This window comes from Sander vitreus, chromosome 17 (genome assembly GCF_031162955.1).
Source record: "Sander vitreus isolate 19-12246 chromosome 17, sanVit1, whole genome shotgun sequence".
NCBI lineage: Eukaryota > Metazoa > Chordata > Actinopteri > Perciformes > Percidae > Sander > Sander vitreus.
The window spans coordinates 11,350,667-11,372,355 of record NC_135871.1 but is presented as its reverse complement, the minus strand read 5'-3'; the positions used below and the strand labels follow the sequence as shown (position 1 = coordinate 11,372,355).

General features: G+C 42.5%; 1 protein-coding gene across 1 annotated transcript in view; it reads right to left on the bottom strand.

Moving 5' to 3' along the window:
* Window positions 1-21,689, bottom strand: part of slx4ip (SLX4 interacting protein) — a 33,272-nt gene that overhangs the window by 3,516 nt on the left and 8,067 nt on the right. Inside the window, exons 3-7 of the mRNA XM_078272672.1 lie at window positions 21,163-21,252; window positions 20,703-20,829; window positions 9,921-9,998; window positions 7,620-7,708; window positions 1-107 (exon numbers count right to left, since the gene is read on the bottom strand). Coding sequence (XP_078128798.1) covers window positions 1-107; window positions 7,620-7,708; window positions 9,921-9,998; window positions 20,703-20,829; window positions 21,163-21,252 — 491 coding nt within the window. The remainder of the gene's footprint in view (window positions 108-7,619; window positions 7,709-9,920; window positions 9,999-20,702; window positions 20,830-21,162; window positions 21,253-21,689) is intronic.

The window sequence follows — 21,689 nt, the reverse complement described above, 5'->3', positions numbered from 1 at the left end:
ATCTTTTGAAGTACCGTCTTCTTTGTTTTTGCGGGGCAGTTTAAAGGCTCTTGGGTTTCTCCAACTCTGGAAAAATATTCCGATCGGCTTTGTTCGCTCAATTCAGTCTAGAAAAGACAAACAAAATCGGTGTAAACAAAAAATATTATTCCTGGCATCCACTGGAAAGATTTGGCTCCACAGCAGACTGCTGTCATCATCTGGCATTGCCGGACAAAACAAAACATTCACTAGACTGCTTTACAAATGATAAGATAGTGAATACAATTAAAAGTCAAAATAATCCAATATGATTAAAAAGATAGTTTATATACCCTAACCCTATTTATCCTTAAATAATGTTGCCTCCTCATTATTTGAACTATGATACAAGAGGAATGTTTTCTATAATGCTTTTAGGGACACTTAGCAACACCCTAGCTGGCACTAATAATTAGCCCCCCCACTTCATACTGTCCACAGCAACCACCTCAAAGGCTTTAGAAAATAACCACCGGCTTGTCATAGTGTGATGTGTGTTTCATAGTCTCTGCTATCTGAGGCTTAGAGTGATGCTCGCAGCCCGAGGCAGGATTACTAAAGAGTGAAACCATGTTGAAAAGTTAAAACAGTGATTAAAGGATCCTTATTAAGATGATGGAGAAAGGCAGAGGAAAAGCACAACGGAGACATGTGAATGGAAAAATGCAAAACAGAAAAGGGGTAAAAAAAACATCTCAGAAGACAGAGGATAAGATAAAAAACGTGAGAGTGAATGTAGCCTTGTATTTAGTAGGCTGTAGCAGCACTTTGAGTTGCAGGTTTAAATGCAGACTAGCCCATATGCCACTATGTTTGAGTACATTCTTAGTTGGCTAAAATGGGTTGAAAGTTCAATAAAGCCACATACTAAGGGGACCCAATGAGGCAGAACAGGGAACAGGCCAAAGATTGGATCTCACCAACGTGTGCCCTCAACAGGCCACTAATGAAGGTTAATCACAGGTCTTTTCCTTGGCTGACCTACAACAGACTCTGGATTTATGAGAGAACAAGAGACACTGGTAGTAAATTGAGCAGAACTTAAAGGTTGGGAGCCTGACAATTTATTGTGAAATTAATTGGGAGAATACCAGAGTAACTCTGGTTTAGAAATTGAGTATATTTGTTTAACCAGAATAAGCAGCATACAGGTGAAGAGCTTCATGATTTGAGTGACAGGCTGTAAACTAACAAGAATAAGAGGCCACAGTGACCAATCTATTAGGCTGTACTTAGGCACAGCAGTGCTTTAAACTAGAGCATAACATCAGCATGCTCACAATGACATGTTGATGTTTAGCAGGCATGATTACTATGTTCACCATCATTGGCACGGTAGCGTGCTAACAAATGCTAGTTAGCACTAATCACAAGGTACAGCTGAGGCTGATGGGAATGCCATTTGGTTTGCAGGTATTTGGTAATAAACCAAATACATTTTGACCTGCTGATGGCACTAGATGAAACATGAAGGGATAACCAAAGTTATTACAATTCAGCTCGAATTCCATGAATGCATGTACCACGTTTCATGGCATCAATCCAATAGCTGTTGAGACATTTCACTCTAAAGCACAAATGTCAACCTCATGTTGGAGCCAGAGGAAAAGTGAAGGGATCACAAAAGTCAGTACGATCTATTCTCTGCGAACCATGAACGTTGGCACAAAACTTTGTGCCGATCCATCAAGTAGATGGACCTGCTGGTGCACTTGATGATAGGCCAGGGGTTCACCAAAGTCATTAGGATTCATCCTCTCACCACCATGAATGGCTGCACCTAATTTAATGGCAATCCAGCCAATATTTGTTGAGATATTTCATTCTGGACCGAGCGACCAGTGGTGGACCGACCGACAGACATACATCCCCATCCACAGAGCAATACGTTTAGCATGGCTAAAGACACTCTTGCAGTGGGAAAATACAACCAGACAGATATTAAATCTTGGAAAATTTGAATTTGAGGTTGTGGCCACTATGTTTATTTAATATCAGACATTTTTCAGATCATTACTATTCCATAAACTGGTTGGTAAAATGATCAATGTGCACTCTAAGATGAGGGAAGCCAATGTGGTAAGCTCTGGCCTCCATCAGCTGCTGTGAACACAGAAAAAAAATCATTAATGTCCTCTCCCATATGTCATGATACCAGTGACAACATGTGACCCTACAGAAAAGGGGGAAGGAGTAATTGTCCCAAGCTGCAAGTGCAAGCTGGGGCATTGTGGCTTTGCACTGGGTGTTGAGACCTAGCTGCACTTTGGTCTGTGGTGTGGAATAAAGAGGCCAGACGGAGGGAGTTTATAAGGAGGCTGGGCAACAAGGAAGTAGGCAGAGACAACAAGAAATAAGGGACAAGATACTACAGAATGAATTGGAGAAAGAGAGAGCGTTAAGAGGGGAGTACAACAAAAGAAGAGGCACCCCCGAGAGTCATATCGTCTGACCTCAACAGTCTCTCCAGCATGCCCACAAACACAAGAATCCTCACACAGGAAGTTCTCCACAGGCTGCTCTTTGTGTAGAGATGGAGTCATGCTCGAGTGTGGGCAGAAGTTCACTCTCTACGTTTTCTCATATCCAGAGCTACAGCTAAGCCTTGGATTTGGGACAGTGACACCACATACAAACTTGCATTTGCCTACGCACTCACACACCCACCCCAACAACAACAATTGTGAGAAAGATGTGGGTGCCATCATTTGCATCGTAATGCCTTGATATGTATTCTCATCTGTTTAATATGAATAAATGCTGTTTGAAAATGAACTTGAAAGAAAAATCAACAAGAAGCCAATGGGAGGTTCTCAGGGAAAGTTTTGAGCCTTTCTGTTCCTGTCGGCACAACTTCAAAAGAGCGAGAGAGAGAGAGAGAGAGAGAGAGAGAGAGAGAGAGAGAGAGAGAGAGAGAGAGAGAGAGAGAGAGACAGAGAGAGCTTGTGCATGAACATTATAATTATCACAAGCTATGTGGATAAAACAGTAAGTATTGTGTGGGAACCGAGGTGGCCTAATCTCGTACGGAATGATGCAAACTCCCAATAGCTGGAGAGCGTTCCACGAAACAGAAAGAACATCTATCCGCTGCCACCACCACCACCACTACCTTTCCCTCAGCAACAAGGATTTAACCCCCCCACCGCCAGCCAGTCTACTCGCCCCCACACAAAGCTGCAAAACACTTTTCGTGATGCAACACGTAGGGCAGACAAACAGTGCCCTCCCTGGCCCCGGAGCCTCCAAAACAACATGGCTCCACCATGGGAGCTACAACAAGACAGCACATCTGGATGTCAGATTAAAGAGATAAGCCTGGCAAAAGGGTAAGGACAGCAGAGTGAATAAATCATTTGGTTTAAAAGGATATTAGTATAGATCCTCATAGCTTGCCCCAACTATGAGTGACTCCTGGAAACAACTTCAAAAAGATAACCAACTACAGGCTCCATAAAATACAGGGAATGAACAGTTTCTCCTTAGCCATCTAAGATAAGGTCACACAGATAGGAATATTATGTTGGTTATCTTTTAAGGCAGCTGCACTTGAAAGTAATGTGGTGATAGGGCCGAATAGTTTCTGAGTAGTCTAATACTCCACTGCCATGCCGTACTCTTGGTATGCATTTGACATATGACATTTCTTTTTTTATTATCTTATGCTATGTTAACATACAGTAGGGGTTTGCTGTATATAATCTACATAAATGCCAATGGTCATTCATTTGTACTATAACAATTTTGCTGGATCAAAACATTCAGTTTTTCAGGAACAGAGAATAGCTAAGAATAACAGGCTTTTTTTTGCAGTTTGACAACCATGCATTTTTTTTGGTTTATCCAATGGGTTTTGCAAGGATTTTTAACAGCCAAAGAGGTCAGAGATCTTTCTTGACCTGTCAGGAGGAGGCTTTGCAAACTGAAGTAAAAACATAAAAATTACCCGAAAAACAAAACAAAAACAAGATGACAAGTCAGAAAACAGGTCGGCGTGGGAAGCTCCGATCAACCATCAAGTCATATTTGCTTGTGATCTGCCACAGTTTGTTCTTGGATTACTCTAATGTCTTTGTATCTTACACAACACACACAAAACCAGTGATATGCCATCCTATAAAGCCATGATTCATTAATCTGTCAGACGGTAATGATTCATACCACTTGTAATGCTTGAATTCCTAAAAGTATTCAAGTTATAAAAATGGAATTATTCTTTCCACTGGAAAGCCTTTGAACAGCTCTATGATGGCACAACTAAGTATACAAAATCCTCAAACTGGCACCAAGAAACAACAACACTATTTAACTGTCAGGGCAGAAATACCTCCTGCAGAGATCATTTGTGAAACTAGTCCACAAACCCCTCTCCCTCCTCCCACTCTGCTCCCACAGAGGAAACATGCCCTGTTTGTCTAAGCTCATCACCACATCTTCCCTAAAACAAAGTCAACAAACATGCATGGGTACATACTTGTCTAAAATAGAGGACTTCTTATCCCTGAACAATGACAAATGTTTTTGGATCCACCCTTGTTCAAGGATTAAGACAAGCGGTTAACAGTTTGGACTCACTTCGTGCAAATTAATGGACACAGCTTATGACAGGATGGAATGAAGGGACATGATTGTGTGCTGTAAAGAGATCATAGCCATGTATTTGGCCTTGGTGGAGAGGCGATCTGCAGACACTGAAGGCTTGGGAAAGCGCTGCTTCTAGCTGTTGCGAGCTGTGAAGAACAGAGGCGTGCTGAGGTCATGAGTAAACACAGGCTCGTCCATAGCTCAGAAGGGGGGGGGAGACTGGAAACACATCTGCTCTGCCTTTGATCCAAACTTCTGCGGCCCAGCACGCCACTCACCTCAGCTGCCCACTCTGTGCCTGATTAGAAAACATCGGCCACAATCCTACACAATAGCTTTTCCTTCCCATGCTGCCCTCCTCACTGTTGGTGATGACTCACAATAGCAGCAACTTTTTATGAGGGACTTGAATCTTCAAATGACAAGAAGAAGAAAAAGATTGTGTAAGAGATGCCTTTTGTTTGCTTCCCATGCAAACGCAGTAGTTTCAATGGCCCTACCTCTGCAGAGCAACAGTCGGTTCAGACAGCTGATATTAGTCTCTAAATAGATCAAATATTAGACCGTTACTGTCGCCCCCATAGAAGGGATGGATGTCAGGATTCATTTTACTCAACTCCATGACTTTAAAGGCGTCAGCCCGCTCAAACCAAAGCACTTTCTGATTGTCGAACAGCGTCTGAAACCCTCTCTTAGTTTCCAACATCGAAATCGGGCGCTGCGAAGACTGTATTTGAGCAGACCTCCACCTTAAAATGGCATTTGGCCACTTGGGGCAGCAAAAGCAACTTGTAAATCAGACATTGACATATTATCACCTTTTAAGTTGTTATGGCGAACGTTAGCAAGTCCAAAATTCCCTCTCCTTTCAGCTCTGTTGTTACGTCGAGCTCTTAAAGTGAAATGTCTCTTATTTTCTGCTAAATGCTCCAGTATGTTCACCAGCTAGTCGCTAAATTTGAAAATGCTGGAAATGGTGCTGGTGGTTTTAATCTCCCTTTATGGTCCTTAATGTTGTTTCAGATAAGATGTGGTAAATCTGCACAAAACATCAATTGTAGTCTCAACTCAAAAACGTAGGTTTCGGTATTGAATTTTGAGTACAGAAAATCAATATCTGGTATCCTAGTTCCCTCTACACTGCAGGAAATGACTAAATCTCACCATCTCCTCTTCTACTGTAACTGAACCACAGCTGAAAATATGACTAATAATAAGAGTGCACAAGATACAAGAGACTAGAACATGCTCAAGCGTGCGACTGAGATGTTGGCTTTCACAGAACAAAAGGCCAACCATGATGTCACCTAAGTTCCCTCACAACGTAACCCCCTGACCTTATGAGAAGTGCTAATTTGATGGGTCTACATTTCCACTGTGGTTAAGGATTTTTGTTTAATACGTCACACAAACTGAATCCTAACAACAAAATCAAAACCTCCCTAAATACATGGGAATGTGGAATTCTTTTGGGACTAGCAGGCTCGATCTGTCAACAGTTGTGGAATAAAAGACCCCTTTTTGAGCATATGACCAACTTTGACATAAAACTCCAACGGCCCCATTATTTTTAGACAGCAACATTATTATGCCTTACATCAGCTGTGACTCACTGCATAGGCTGTTTTTTGTTCATTTAGATTTTCAACTTTCTTGGCAACCTTGAAATTGCCAAAACGTAGGTTTCTGACAAATTAGAACAGAGCAAAGGATGTAAACAAATAATTGTTTTTGTCATGTGAAAAACTTTAGCCCTGCTGTCTGGTATCTTTCCCTTACAAACCACGTTCGAGGTTGGACTAGTGAGAGCTCCACCACAAGACTCCCACCCTCCAATTCCCTCTGCTTGTACTGTATGAGCCCAGAGAACCACATCCTGAGGAGAGGAACGCAATCGACAGCAATGCCTCCTTGAACTGGAAAATTGGTTACACAATATGAACTTTTCACTGACGACTGTGTTGCTCCACTAAAAATATTACAATCACTGCTTTCATTGGAAGCCAAACTGTGGAGAGTGCAGAGACATTTCAAAGGGAAACAATAGCAAAAGCCCCACAGAAAAACAGCAGGCCACTGATCATGGGATGTGATGGGAGAGATGTCTGTCCTTGATGTGAGTGCCAAGGTAAGAGGCTCCACCACCGTTTCCCAGAATACTCTTGGGAGTTTGGGATCAAATGAGCACTGGCCAGATGATAGTTGTCCGTAATATGAATGGACAAAAAAACAACTACAGAAGTAGGTCTTTCATGGGCAGTACACATGGACTCTTAGGGAAATACCCACTGAACCCAACTTTATCCGAGTCCCATCAATCAAGGCACATCATGACAGTTAACTGCACACAATCACATTAACTGAATTCTCCGTTAAAACCCCAAACAATGTATATGTACCAGAATGATGAAGAGAGTTCTCTTGAACCCAGAATAATATGATGTAAAAAGGAGAATATGATGTATTAATGATTGTGTATACTAAGATTTTACACTTGAGAGAGTGAGGTTGTTAAAGGTTAGACAGAATCCAGATTTTTATGTTAGATGAATATTATGTTCTGACAATGTCAACATTGAGTGCAGTGCCACAATGAGGTTTGATAAAAGTTGAGTTCTGGAAGTATCTAGACTTTCTTTTTTTTGGTCTATATTTTCGACTACCCTCTAATGCTGAGGTTTACAACAATCCCACATTTGAGTTTGACCAAAAAAAAAAAAAAAAATGAAATTGTACAACTGGGGTGAATTGGCAGAATGTGGGAGCAGAAACTCTTCCTTTTGACCCCACCTCACTCCATCCAACCCCCTGCCATCCTCTCTTTCCTCACTAGATCTGTGAAAAGCCCTGGCAGGTTCAGAGACCACCGCCCCCACCCCTCACGTAACGAGGATCAGCATATATGAAGTGAGAGCACATTTTGGCAACACATCCCTATAATAAAACACAGACCCATGCAGGACTTTTCGCCAGGCGACTGGAAGAGGAAATAGAGCAGTATAAACAGCACTTACCGCGGCCAGACTCGGGTTTCCATGGTGCGCTGAGGCATCCTCTGGACAGCTCACACACACAACATAGCGTTCGGGAAACACACGCAAATCTGAAGGAAGGCAAAAAAAAAAAACACAGACCATGCTAGTTAATAACGTGGGCTCAACTCTAATTATGAGCCAAAGTCAGACAGAAGGAATTGTGGTGGAGGTTAGAATTTACATCTACAAGCACCAACTATTTACTATCCCTCACAGCAAGGAGAAAATGACAGTTTACAGATTGAGCTTTATGGTTGAGCTATATGAGCCGCGTAAATAGCATGAAATATTAGAACGTTTTATGGTAACAACGGCTCTTGGGGGTAATATGACTGTTCCATCATCTTCAAAAGGCAAAGACCATTTATAACAATAATACTCTACATGTATTATATCATGATAATAAATCTAAATGTCCGCAAGAACTACATATAAACTGACTTCAACATATCACCTCAACTGGAAAGAAAAATTGGCCAATACCTGATCTATGGCCTGTTACATAGCCTCCTGTATGTAACAAAAACTTCATTTGTTTTTGTTTTGTTTTAAACATTCTTTTGGGGTTTTTAATGCATTTTAATTAGATAGTACGGATAGTCAGGAAAAAGGGGGGGACAGAGAGAGGGGATCACACGCAGCAAGAGGCAGCGGGTCGTATTTGGACCCGGGATTCTGCCAAGGACTCAAGACTAAATGGGGCGCACGCTCTACCGGGTGAGCTAGAGGTCGCCCCCGAAGAAGAAAAATACTGATGCAAAAGTAACTTCCTGTAGGAACACATTACACCATACTACAGTATTCTTCATCTTGCATTCTTGATCCACTTAGCTTACCACCCTCTGTTCAAAGGGTTTACAGCTGTGGCAAATTTAGTCCGTAAAAGCTCATATTCCTCCTCAGTGGCCATTTTTTAATACATTGGTTTTGCTTCACTTGTGTGGATCAGTGGTTTATAAACACAGCCAATACACACACTTTGGTTAAGCTGACACAGAACACGCATATATCATACACCTGCATTAGTGCACGCACAACTGGTGTAGGGTAACGAGGATGTCTAAAGATGACTATCTCGGTGGGTAGCTTTGGATGTCGATTGATTGCTCAACAACTACTGTACTTGGCAGATTACCATGAAATATGCAGTAGAAATTCTTGACCTTTGAAGATGAATTCCCGAGCCAATATCAGGCCTTAACTTTCACTCATACACTGTGAAATAAAAATCTAACAGACATAAAACTCTCACAGAAAGAAACTTACTGAGTAAATTTGTGCTTTCCAGAGGATGAGCCCTTTTGATTTTGGATATTCCAAAATCTTTTCTCTTGGGCCACCCCATCACAGTTACAATTTAAAGTTTACTTAATTTATATCTCATAATCTCTTATGCAGTTTGCCATGAAATTAGTTGAGCACATTTATCTACAGAATGGAGTGACCCCCAGATCCCGTTTTAATGACCTTATGGCTGTCCCTGTAATGCAATACAGTTTTTGTCCCACTGATAATAGCCTAAGAACAGAAAAAGTGTAAGTAAGTCGTTCGTTTGTGTTGTGGAGTGAAATGAAAGTAAGCTAAATCAGAAAAATGCAGCTGCATTCTGATTCGCTAATTATAATAACAGTTTTTAAAAGTCCCACTTTGTTTTAGCCCCATAGTCTTCCTAATATGATTTAACTTGCCATTTTGCAATGTATACAGCAAATATCAGCATAAAGACCATCTGTTTTATAGCTGAATGAAATGTTTTACATGCCCCGACCACTATGTACAGCTAACTCACTGGACCGAATTACACAACCTTTGACCTCGGGAGACTGGGTCTAATTTGATGTGTAACGGACCTGCTGAGAGTAGCCGTCATCTTAGTCTGCAGCAGGTCAGTGCTGCCTTAACATCCAGGCCCCCAGGGAACAGATATTAACTTTACTGACAGGAAGAGAGCCATGTTGGTCCCATGAAAAAGGTGGCCAAGGGTCACAGGCATTAGATGGGCCATGGAGATAGATTCTCCCTGCCCTCCAATCTTTCTCTCTCCCACTCTCAGTAGCCTCTCAAGGGAACCACTTAATGGCTGCCTGTTCTCAACAACATCCCGAGCAGGTAGGGACAGGACATAAAAACAAGTGAGGGGGAGAAACATCAACATGCAGACCACAGATGACTTGCTTTTTCTGTGGGAAATTTGGCTGAGTACGAGCCATTGAGACGTCTATTTCTGATTAATTTAACTGGGAATTGATTTTTTTTTTAGAAAACATGGAGGATACGTACCCCCATAGAGCTGCTTGACAATACATCTGAGGTTTAAGTGCCGCTTCAGAAAATTGGCGACCAGGTTGAAGTTCTTCCCTATAAAAAAAACAAACAAAACAGAAAAGCAGTTAGAGGTAAAAGAGGAGCAGAAAGACAGAAGAAAAAATATTGTACTTGTGACACTATTTCCAAGGCTTGAAAATAAAGTAGATAAAGTGGTTAATCAAAGGACACACTATGCAAATATATTTCTTTATCCAATATAATACCCTTCATTTGATGAACTCCACAACTGGCACTACTTACATCACATACTGTAGAAGCACACTTGGCTAGGCTATGCTGGACTGGAAGTGATTACAGGACTAGAGATCAAACTTGAATACAGCAGCTACAAAAAACAATGCTCATTCCTACACATTATTGTACCGTTAGCTTTATATGGCTGTATGTGCTTAAACATTTCCCATCAATTTCTCGCTAACCTTAATCTTATGCTCAGTCCGAGGGCCAGCATGCTTCAAAACCAGCAAACTGATCCATGGAGTAAGAAACTACTCCGTTTTAATTTAACTGACCTCCCAGCTTGGAACAAGCAGAGAAACCATGGTCCAGGCCTCTGCTCGATTTGTCATGGAATGTTTGTTATGGTATGTAAGATGTGCTGGGCAGAAAAAGACGCCTGTTGCCTAATGTGGTAGGAATTTGTTGACTTAAAGCAACGGTCTTGCTAACACGCAATCCAGTTGTTCGCTGTAAACAGGACAACAGTTCTGGGAAGCTAACAGAGCCTGCTCACCCTTCTTAGTACCCTTTTCCTCTTCTTGAAACAGTGACTGTAAAACTATACCTTGTTGACTTTACCACCAGTGCCACATCTCTCTTTTATTTCTTTTTCTGATTTGGCATTCTTGTCCTGCTGTTGCCATGTGAAATGTAACTGGGGGGATTTTAGTATTTTAACATCAATTAAAGGATTACATGTCTTCCATAGTTTGAGAAATTCCTGACCTCTTGCACTCAAGGCTGTTACAGAACTCCCTGGATAATGTCAAATATGCACTGTCATCAAGTTAAAAACGAGGCTGACATTTTGGAAGTGGGGAGATTTTCACCCGTCGGCAACAACACAGACAGTAGTCTCCTCTAAAAGCTGATCTTCAACTAGGTCAAATATGTCCTACATGGAGCGTTAACTACAACACCGAGCAGACAGCATGTTAACAGCACAAGACACAAGAGTGAGGGGGCCTTTGAGAACATTCCCCTTTCTCTGTTAGCTGATGTCATCTCAGCACCAACTACAAGCATTTAATTATCGTCTTCAAAAAGAAGCTGTCTCGTGATTCTTTGGATAATGACATGCAATCACAGAGACAGTGTGTCACAAAACTGTCACAGGTATACACTTAAGTCCACTGGCCAGTGATTAATGGCACCATCATGGCTTTCTTTTTCTCTGTGCTTGTGGCTGAATTATCGACCAGGGACACTACTTTAGCAAACACAAATCGTATATATGCAAAACATATACATGTACATAAATAAATGGAGGAATAAATGACAATAGTCAATCAAATCTATTTCAACCCAAACAAGCCCAATCTGTCAACTAAAAATAAATCCTTACAGCTAAAAGGTCCCATGTGTAGGAATTTCTCCAATCTAGCGTTGAGATCATATATCGCAATCACCTCTCTCGCGCCACGCAGTTCAAAGTACGTATTACAGCTACGGTAGCCTTCGCGCTTTTTTTCTGATGACTCTTGCTCTTTTCAATATTCTTTTTCTGGCCGAAGAAGAAGACTCCTGTTCCTGAAATTTGGATTTTGAATATGTGTGGTCCTCCATGTTTCCTTCTTCAAACTTGCCGGGGCCGGGAAGCGACGATACCCATTAGCAGCATTAGCAGCACCTGTGAGTTTATCGTGTGACAGCGAAAACGCGAAAGGCTGCGCAGTATTGAAATTTATTGAAATTGTTAAGAGGATAACCCCTTGAGATGAAGCATCTCGTTTTGGAGGGGGTCTTCGAAATGTCCTATGTCCTGTATGTCCCTTACCTTAACGTATTTCAAGATGGCGCATGAATATGGAGCGTCTACCCCAGGTCATGCGAATGCAAATGTAAAATTTCAAGCCAAAAGGAATACTTGGAATTGAAGGTGGTGGTAAATATTCATGAAAAAGGACAAGTTTGTGAACGGGCAACACAGATTTTGATAATGAACAACTAAACACGTTACACACTGGACCTTTAAGTCCAGTTAAAAGGAAACTAAAGTGAGAAATCAAAGGGCTTTCCAAATATGGATACCTGTGTTTGTTACTCCAATACTAAGCAATTACAATCAATATTTTTCTTAGGATAATAGGGTAAAATGTGTACCTAGGGGACAGGTTATAACACATTTATGTACGTTTAGCACCTATGGGAACGCAACTAATCCTCAAAAGCCATTAAGTAGAAATTTTGCCTACAGCAAAACGTTAGACAACTTGTTCAAGATTTGTGAACATACATTAAAGTCTCTCAGAGACCAAACTAATCTCTAATCTGCACAATAACAAGGTGTTTTTCACATCACAGTGAAAGTGTATTGCATTGCAAGAAAACAGTGACTAAGTGCTGACTTGCAGCTTTAATTTGAGGTCGTTAACATCCATGTTTGATTCATAATGTAGCAATTGTCTTTTTTTGCCCAAAATGCAATTGAACAAATAAACATAAACGTGCATGAAGTAAAGTTTTGATTGCAAATCATCTGCGTAAGCCACATCAGTTTGGTTACTTCTCTAGTGGTGCTCTTACAGGCCTCTAATGCAGCCATCTTCAGTTTTTGGTTGTTTGGGGGGCTTCTGGGGCTTAAGTCTGATCTCCAGCAAGTAAAACGCATGTTGGATTGAAGTCAGGTCATTTACATGGCCACTCACCAACAAAAATGTGTCCAAATTCTTATGGACTGTATTGTACAGGGTGGACGAGAAATGTTAGTAACAGATTCATGAACACATACCCTTTGGAGTACCTCCCTCACTTTACAGTTGATTTCCTTGGAAGTCTATCCCTTTAGAATGTGATGTACATAAAGCATGTAGAAATACTGGATAAGCCACCAAGCTTTAAATAGAATGCTTAATTAATCCCAAAGGGAAATTGCATTAACACACTGTATGGTATGTTGAGCATGCTTGTAGTTAACAATAGCAGCATTCTTTTATTGGAAAGAAATTCAGATATTCCATTATACTTTAAATAGAAAAGCATGTCTACCACGAGAGGAATGCCAATCTGTATCTTGGTTTTGTTTTCTCTGCCCATTCTGGGTCCAGGAAAGACCAGGAAGCAAGCATCTTTAATTGCACATTCATTGTTTTTAGAAGCTTTGATTTTGTTCGTTTCTGATTTCTTTGGCCTCATGTCTAGCTCTACAACTTTTCTCATTGCTTTCCCTGGTGGGCTGAGCTTACCAATTCCCAGGACAAGTTTGACAGGGATGTCTGGACACAGAGTTGGGAACCAGTGCAACGGCATGGCCCGAGACATCAGCTCAGCTGTTGCTCCAACTTTTTAACGTCCTGCACAGCGCAGAGTTGCTTTTGGCCCTCTGCCCGGGTTCTCTCGTGCTATGCTTACATTCATGTTTCTCTCTCACAAACAGTTTGCTAGTGCCTCCTCTGGGAATGAGTGGCCCCTTTCTGTGGCAACTGCGGCCTAAAGTGGTGCAATATCCAAATCTGCAGAGTACGGACTTTAAAGGGTTTAATTTGTACTTCCTGCAAAAGAAGATGGTCTTGCTTAATTGTTTTGAAACCCGATCCACAACAATATTATGACAGGTCAAATCAAACAGTAAACAAGCCAGCACGCCATGTTTTCAGAAATGGGGTAGATAATATTGTAACCACTTGTATGGAGATACTTATACCATCTTGTAATCTACCTCAAGACAACTGCAGAAAAAGAGACTCCACAGGGCTGGTGCAAAAGCTAGAATACTGTACTTTCGAGACACACACGCACACACACATCCCTGCAGCTTTCACCGCTTCCTGGAAAAACAATGAGAGGAAAGAAAAGTCAACAAACCAAAAGGCATCCAGAGTGACTAGGACTGTAAAATGGAACAGACAGGAGTGAGAAGCATTCAGACCAGGGTCAAAGGTAAGCCCCCATGGAACAGACTTCATTAACTTCAGTTATATCCTGAAGAGATCATTAAAACAGCCATAGAAAACATAGCCTACTTCTTCTCGCCATCCGAATTCCTGGCAGCCCATGCTGTTGTGACTCCTGCAGGAATACATAAGAATTTCTGCTCTGATATGAAGGATTTCCTAGCAGGTCCTGGCCATGCCTTAGCCTGACCACAGTGGGCGCAGGACAATTAACAGGAATACTACAGTGAGTGTCCTCTCTCAGTGCTGTTTAACACATGTATTACTTTGGCCATGTATATGTTAGCAGATGTAAACGATGATACTTCCTACACGTAAGGAAAGTATCATGGCACGGCAACAGCCCCAACCCACGGAAAGAAAGATGATAATTTGTAGCGATGCATCTCAGTATGCAAAATATTTAAATCAAAAGCCTTAACTAAAATCAAAACTGAAATAAGTCTGAATAAGATGAATGGTGGATTCTTTTTAAAAGATTCAGGCTCATGTGCACAATAAGGAAAGAATGAGTTGCCTCTCAGTCAGTTAGTCCAAATGTTTCCACCAAGAAAAGAAACTCTTCAGGCTTCAGTATTATATATCATTAATACACTCAAAGTATGCCAGCACTGCTTCAAAAGCATGGCACTGAGAAGGAGAGAAATCTGATTACCCACCAGCTGCATGTAAACGCAGGGTTTTACAGTAACCTGGTTATTGCAGTGCATGTGAAGGCATTCTCCGATTTCCTGCCGTAACCTGATTTCTCCCATTAACCATGTTTTCTAAGTGTGCATGTAAATGTAGTGACTGCGTGTCAGGAGAACTGCAATTCCCACGCAACCCCTTTATGAACAGGAGTTGAATCAGCAGGACAGTCAGACATCAGTGCCTGAGAATCCTGCTATTTTGACATCTCTGCTTTGATGTGGACCCCCTCCCTCTGTCCTCAAGTGTGGGTGGAGAGTTGGGGCTTAGAGCGAGAGAGAGGGGTGGAGTGGTGAAGGATGAGAGAGCATGAGGAAGTTACCCATATGTAAGTGGGGGCTTTCCTGGAAGGACATCACTCTGTGTGTAACTGTAACTACGGCCGTAACAGAGCACTGTGCCTTATCATCCTGCACAACGTCCACCTGAAACAATATTTGCACATGAGTGTTCAATTTAACATTTGGGTGACCCCTTCATCGCAGTTACAAAATACGCCGCAGCATGGTAGCTCAGGCCAACCCATAATGCAGCATGTGACTAAAGTGGTGGGGAGCATTTTGGAGCACAGAGCAATTATCAAGGGAAAAAAATCTGTTTCTCAGAAACATAATCTGATGAGAGAAATGCAGTCACAATACAAAATGTCATATTTAATCAACATTATATCTTAATTAGCCTAAGAGGCCACAAATTTCTTTCAAAGTGCCGCCACTGTTTATATTAAAGAACATTCAGAATGAGGAGGATGCAAACTGCTTATTTTGCATTAAGCTCCTTTGGATTAATGTTGTGCAGAGCAGTTTGTGGACTTGAGTTATGCACTGTGCTGGCCTTTTAAATCGCAGATCAAGGTCTCATTGGAAGCAGGCTCTCTCTGCCTGCATGGCCCTCCGCAAATCTGCTAGCCTGTGTTTATAGAATCCAAATAGGTGAACCATGGCACACATGGCAATTCTATCTAGGTTTTGCTACCAGTGACTAATGATAGCAGGTCATGCAAAAAAAGAACATTCTGTGTTGAATTGACTTAAGTTCTGAATTTGATCTTATTTTATATAAATGATGTAAGACACTGACCTTATGCAAATTAAAGGCCTGGAAAGCATTACAATTAAACTGTGTTGATTTTATTAAGGCGAAAGCACTACAATGACATCTGTCCACAGGAAAAACCACAGAGCTCACAAGAGGACATGACATGGGCCGGTTTCTCTCACAGTGAAGCAAAGAGCAGAGAGAAACAACAGCATCCTCTGAAACGTTTTAGTAATTCCTAAGACAAGGCATTCTGCTCTTGCTGAACACTTAGTATGAGTTCAAGAGAGTGTGTGCCATCTCCCAGACCAGATTGTGGTGAATGGGAACAGTCACATGAATGTGATCCGTGCTCAGGCTCAGGCCCTAATTATATGGGAAAAGAGTGTGGTGTGACAGCTATGGCGGGGATTGCGGTTGTGTCCTAAGAGACTGCAGCTGACCCTGCGGAGAAGGAGAAGGAGAGAAAGTGAGAAAACATAAAGAGATGACATGAGGAGAGCAGAGAAGAGCAGACATGGAGGGCACAGGCGAGAGAGAGAATAAATGTGTAAAAATGCAAAAGACGAGGAAAAAGAACAAAAGTGTGTGTGCAATAATAGGAAGGAGGGGTTAACATTGGAGTCAGACTGTCCTATGTGTTGCTGCTGAGTAATGCCATGGGGCTTACAGGAAGGATTTAAAGAGCCACAGCAACACCACAAAGCACCAGGAGAAAGGGGGTTGCCCAGCAGGGGCTAGCGGAGGGAGGGTGGGAGGGGAGAGGGGCAGGCTGGCTGGAGTGGCTACTCTGATCAGGATCCATTTTCAGCTTGGGCCTTGGAATTCCTTTGTTCCTGTCACAGGTCTCCGTTTCCCCCTCGCCTTAATCCCTGCCTGCCTCACGCCCAGTAACACAGAGCAGGGCAGGTAACTCTGCCACAGGCATGCCTCTCTATTTACAGACCAGTCCCCACATAACAGCCACTCATATAAATAGTAATAGCTGCGGTAGCACTGAGAAGAAACAAGGTGGGTTAATACAGGTTGTCACTACAAAAGTACTTCTGCTTCTTCAGAAAAGTGATGAAAGGTTGGCATACCAATTCTCCCTAAAATGGACATCCAACACTCATGTAATGGTTTATATGGTTTTTCCATTTTGTACACAGAAAGTCTTTTTGACTGAATAGCTTTTCCAAATTTGATTAACTGTTCCGGTCTTCGGCTACAGGCCTTCAAAGAGCCAGAGAAGCCAAACGAAGTTAAATCTATGACAGGGCAGTGCAAAAAATGAACCATCTCCCCTTTAGTCACTACACATCCTCTGCATTCTTCATTAGGAGGGAGATGGTCATTTCTAAACGCATTCTCCAACAGTAAAGCTACCCAGCAGCACTTGTGCTTTTCCCGCAATGGCCGTGGCCAGGCTGCCTTAAGCCCCCTTCATAGGGCTGCCAAGAGGAGTCAGTGGTACACTGTGCAGCACTCGCAAAGCCCTCTCCCACGGCTATTAGTGACCATTCATCTGGGGAGCCTGGGAAAATTTCTCTCCAGCCTGCCGTGGCCATGGGGAAACAGGCTGGCAGGTGTTCCCTCCCCCTAAGCCCTGGCACCTGTGCAGAGAGAGGAAGAAGGAACCAGCTCTGCCATGGGCTAAAATGGACTCTAGGTACCACTTTGCCAGGGCTCCTCTAACTGGCAGGAAGCCTCTCAAACACCAGGCTATACCGGAGCTCTGCCTCACATGGGGAGATCAATGTGGCTGTATTGATACTCATAGTAGACGTAAGACTGGTAATGTCCTTTGTTTGAAATGGCATGTCAACTAAATCCCTGTAAAAAATGGGCCTTCTAAGTTTACACTCTAAACAACCACACAAATATATACAACATTATGGACTAGAAAAATCAAGGTAAAACAATACTAGACCAAGAGCAAATGCAAATCAAGATCGCTCACAATCAGCAGTTTAAGTAAACAAAATCTAATCTAATACAAAAAGTAAAAGTGTATCGGTGAGACAATCGCTTGGGCTACTGTACATGTTGTGTTGGCCAAGAGGGCCATGCCTGAAGTGAAAAGGTTTTCTTTCTAGGCAGTGGCATCTTCTTGAGGACAACTGTGACACTCTTGCTGTCGTAGAGCATAACCACCAGCTTCCCTACTTGAATATCATGACAAAATATCGAATGACAAAAATGTATTCCTCAAAGCACAGAGAACCTATTATCCACTCATTTTCAATCTGTAATTACTCTGAGAAATGTGGGTGTGTTCAACACGGTCTACCAGGGAGAATGCAACAGGCCTGGGCTTCTAAGTCTTAGCATGTCCATTCTGCTTGTCCAGAGCCAAGATGTTTGGTGGGAAAAGTTCCCTCTGTTCATCTCTCTAAAAACATAAATAAATCACATCACTATGAGCTAATCATAAAGTTTCAAGCAGCCTGGGTAAAAAACTGAAAAAAAAATTGAGGGGGGCTGAGGGTTGACAGTTGGAAATTGGCCTCTGCAGCTGAGATACGAAGAAAAGACTTTAGATACAGATTTGTGTTGGCAGAAGATATGGGATAAGCCCCTCTCCGACATGTTCACTGGGTGCTTATATACACACACATATGCACCCAACACAGCATACATACATAAATGCAATAACCCATAGAGATAACTCAGATACAAACACTTGCACTGAAGTGCCTTGGAATGCTAAAAGCTGTTGATGGCTCATTTGAAGTGCCAACAGCTGAGGCTGTTACGCTGTTCTTACCGCTGTCTGTTGGCGGAAGCCCCTGTGATTTCACACTGGCACCAGCTCAAACACTGCCTCATACAAGACCTACAATTCCCCTCCCATACCATCCCACACATAGCACCACTCTCTATCCGCCCTATTCTTGGCCCAGACATCAGTACCATCCTGCCTGACACATTTGTCTATGTGCAACAATATACATGAGCACGTGTACCGTACACATGTCTCACGCTAGGATATCCAGCTTAATTCTGCTCTTGAATAACATAATGCTGCGCACACACACACACACACACACACATACAAAAAAATAGGTCTTCCGCTGAAACAGATACACGCAGAAAACCAGCTTCCACTCCCTGCTATGGACAGTCTGCAAGTCCTGTGAGGATTAGCATGTTAGCATTTGACCTGCTTGCACAATTGGCGACCCTAATACTAAATACCCACCCTGAGGTTTTCTGGGCTTCCCTCCCTAAGCCTATGGTCTGTCCTTCCCTTTTTATGGCTCCTGCCTGCCTGCTTACTTCTCACAGTCACAGTCTCCACCTTTAGTGCTCTGCCGCCTCCCTCACATGGGACAATGAAAAGACCAAGAATGTGATTACACTCACTTAAGACATTTAATAGGACTAGAGCACATGAACTGTGTGGGCCTGTTTGAGGCACGATACCATTTCATGTTCTGAAGAGGGGAAAATTCTCCAGTATGGTATGGAGTCAAGTTCCACTGGTTACATTCTTTTTTGGCAAAGCAGCAAGGAGCTTAATCATTTTTACATGCATATTTCACTGCTGAAATACTGATAGTCCCCTTGTTCACACAGTGGAGTGAATGTATGTGTGTGGAGCCTTAGTCTGTGATCTCCATCATTAGATGAGATGTCTGTCTCTCCTCAGTCTGTCATGGGGAATATGAGACAGGCTTTTCAGTAACCGTACCCTGTCAGCCTGTTCACACCTAGCCCAGGGGGAGGATATATCTCTCCAACACACCGTCGCTCCTTTGATTCTCACTGGGTCAGATGTGTATCAGCGCCCATGTGCACGTGCACGCACATACATGCAACCAGTATGCCTGCTTAGGATGACTATATGTTTATCAAGTTGAATAACATGCACACATGTATCTGTGTATGACGACAATTGCACACATGAATGCACAGCATAGTGGATAAAAGGACTTAAGTGGAGGCGAGTAGCGTGAGAGGCAGAGCTGCAGCCACAGGAGAAACTTTATGGAGCCAACTGCCCTGTAATCCCACTCTCACAGTCATGCCTGCCCTGCTGAGTGAGCCCAGTTTAACTGCCCTTAACTGCTACCTGTGACAAACCTGTCTGACTTACAACACGCAGCTGGGGGTTCCTCTGAAGCTAGGCTTACAGTGTTTCAAAGGCATGTGTGTGGGGGGCTGGGGGAATGTACTTGCATTGGATAAATAAGAGATGAATTGAAATGGCCTATTACCAGTGGATCATAATTTATAGATTTTTCTCATTGTGCATAGAGTTGTATGTGTCAGAGCAACTGTCTTTGGTGTCATCTAGTTAACTACAAGTACAGAGGAACACAGTTGCGCCAACGCCACATTAAACAGAAGGGTAACAAACATTAACCATTTAAATGGACTTACGTTTTGTGCCAAGTTAAACAGGGCAACACAATATAAAAACTCCTATCAGCTCCTGACTTCAGGTCACACCCTGGGCGTAGAGAGCTGCCGTGTCCCAACTAGTTCTGTTGTCTTTCCTCCCACACTCTCCAAAAAAAGGTAACAACATTCCCATCCTCCTCAGAACTCAGTGGCCCACCTCCGTGCACAGAGCCCATATCTCTGCACTGAGGTCAAGGGAATAAATTACGGTTTTGAGTTGTTAGCCAAAGTAAACAATTTTACTTATTAAAGAGTTGATGATCGACACACCGAGACATTGATAGGGAATACAAAGACTACATTCCAAAGTAATGAGCAAAAGTGAAATCAAATCAGAATACATAGAATTTGAACACATTACCAAATAACAATTTAAACTAATGCTCCAATAAAGAAGCAATGTTACACACAATAATGGACCGTAAAGCAATACATTATAGCATAATAAATACTGGACTTTTTGGCTCTAGAGCAGTGTAATGAGGGTCACAAGATGGTGTGTTACCTTTCACAAAGAAAGCTGAAGCAGATGCCAGCTCCTTCTTCTGTTTGGGCTGTCTTCTATTGTGGAGGGACTCTGTGTGCTGCTTAACCCTCTGGTCCACAGCATCACGAACCAGGGCTGTAACCTCCTACAAACAGATATTTCAGTACAGCTACATGTTTATGAACTGCTGAGTACACACAAGTTATTTGATTTTATAGGAAGAGATTAATGAGCACAGGCAGACAACAGGACAGTAGAAGTCTCAAGTGAAAGGTCAGAAAGGCAACTCCACAGGTGGCTAGGTGGAAAGAGATGAGTTTTGTAACAATGAAAGCCCCTAAGAAGAACAGACAGAAGGCTCCAAGTCATTTTCAATTCCACGCTGCTGCTGACTTTTGAAAAGGCCCCCAGCAGACCAGAAGCCATATATTCACACGCACACTTATTCACGCGCACGCCCTTCTCCCTGTGTCTGTACCTCGATGTGGTCCGTAGTAAACCAGCTGGCGTCCTCTTGGCCGCCCAGGGGCAGAACGTGGAGATCCACCAGCACAGCAAAGTTCCCACACTGTAACACAAAGAGGAAGGACAGCCACAGGTTTCTGAGGGGCATTGAGCTCACAGACAACAAAGGAAATCAGAGTGTGGGTGATTGACAGCGAGACAAACCACAAGAACCCCCTGTGTCCTCAAACATCACCCCAGCCCTCTCAAAGCAGTCCCCTCCATTCTGATTCTCTGTCTAGCCATCTCTTTACCAATTTCTTTACAAAAAAAAGGTATGGCACTGTCTGTCTCCTTACATTTCCCCTCTCTCAGCATAAAAAGTATTTTCTTGTTCTATAAGCTTTAGCAATACAGTCGCCGCCTCAGGTCACAACAGGCTGCACAAGGAAGTCTAAAGATGTACCACATAAATTAGGATTATCCTAACTTTGCATCAGAGTGGTGGTAAAACTTCTCACATCTACCCTAAAGCACTCCACATGTTTCTGCACTACTTTT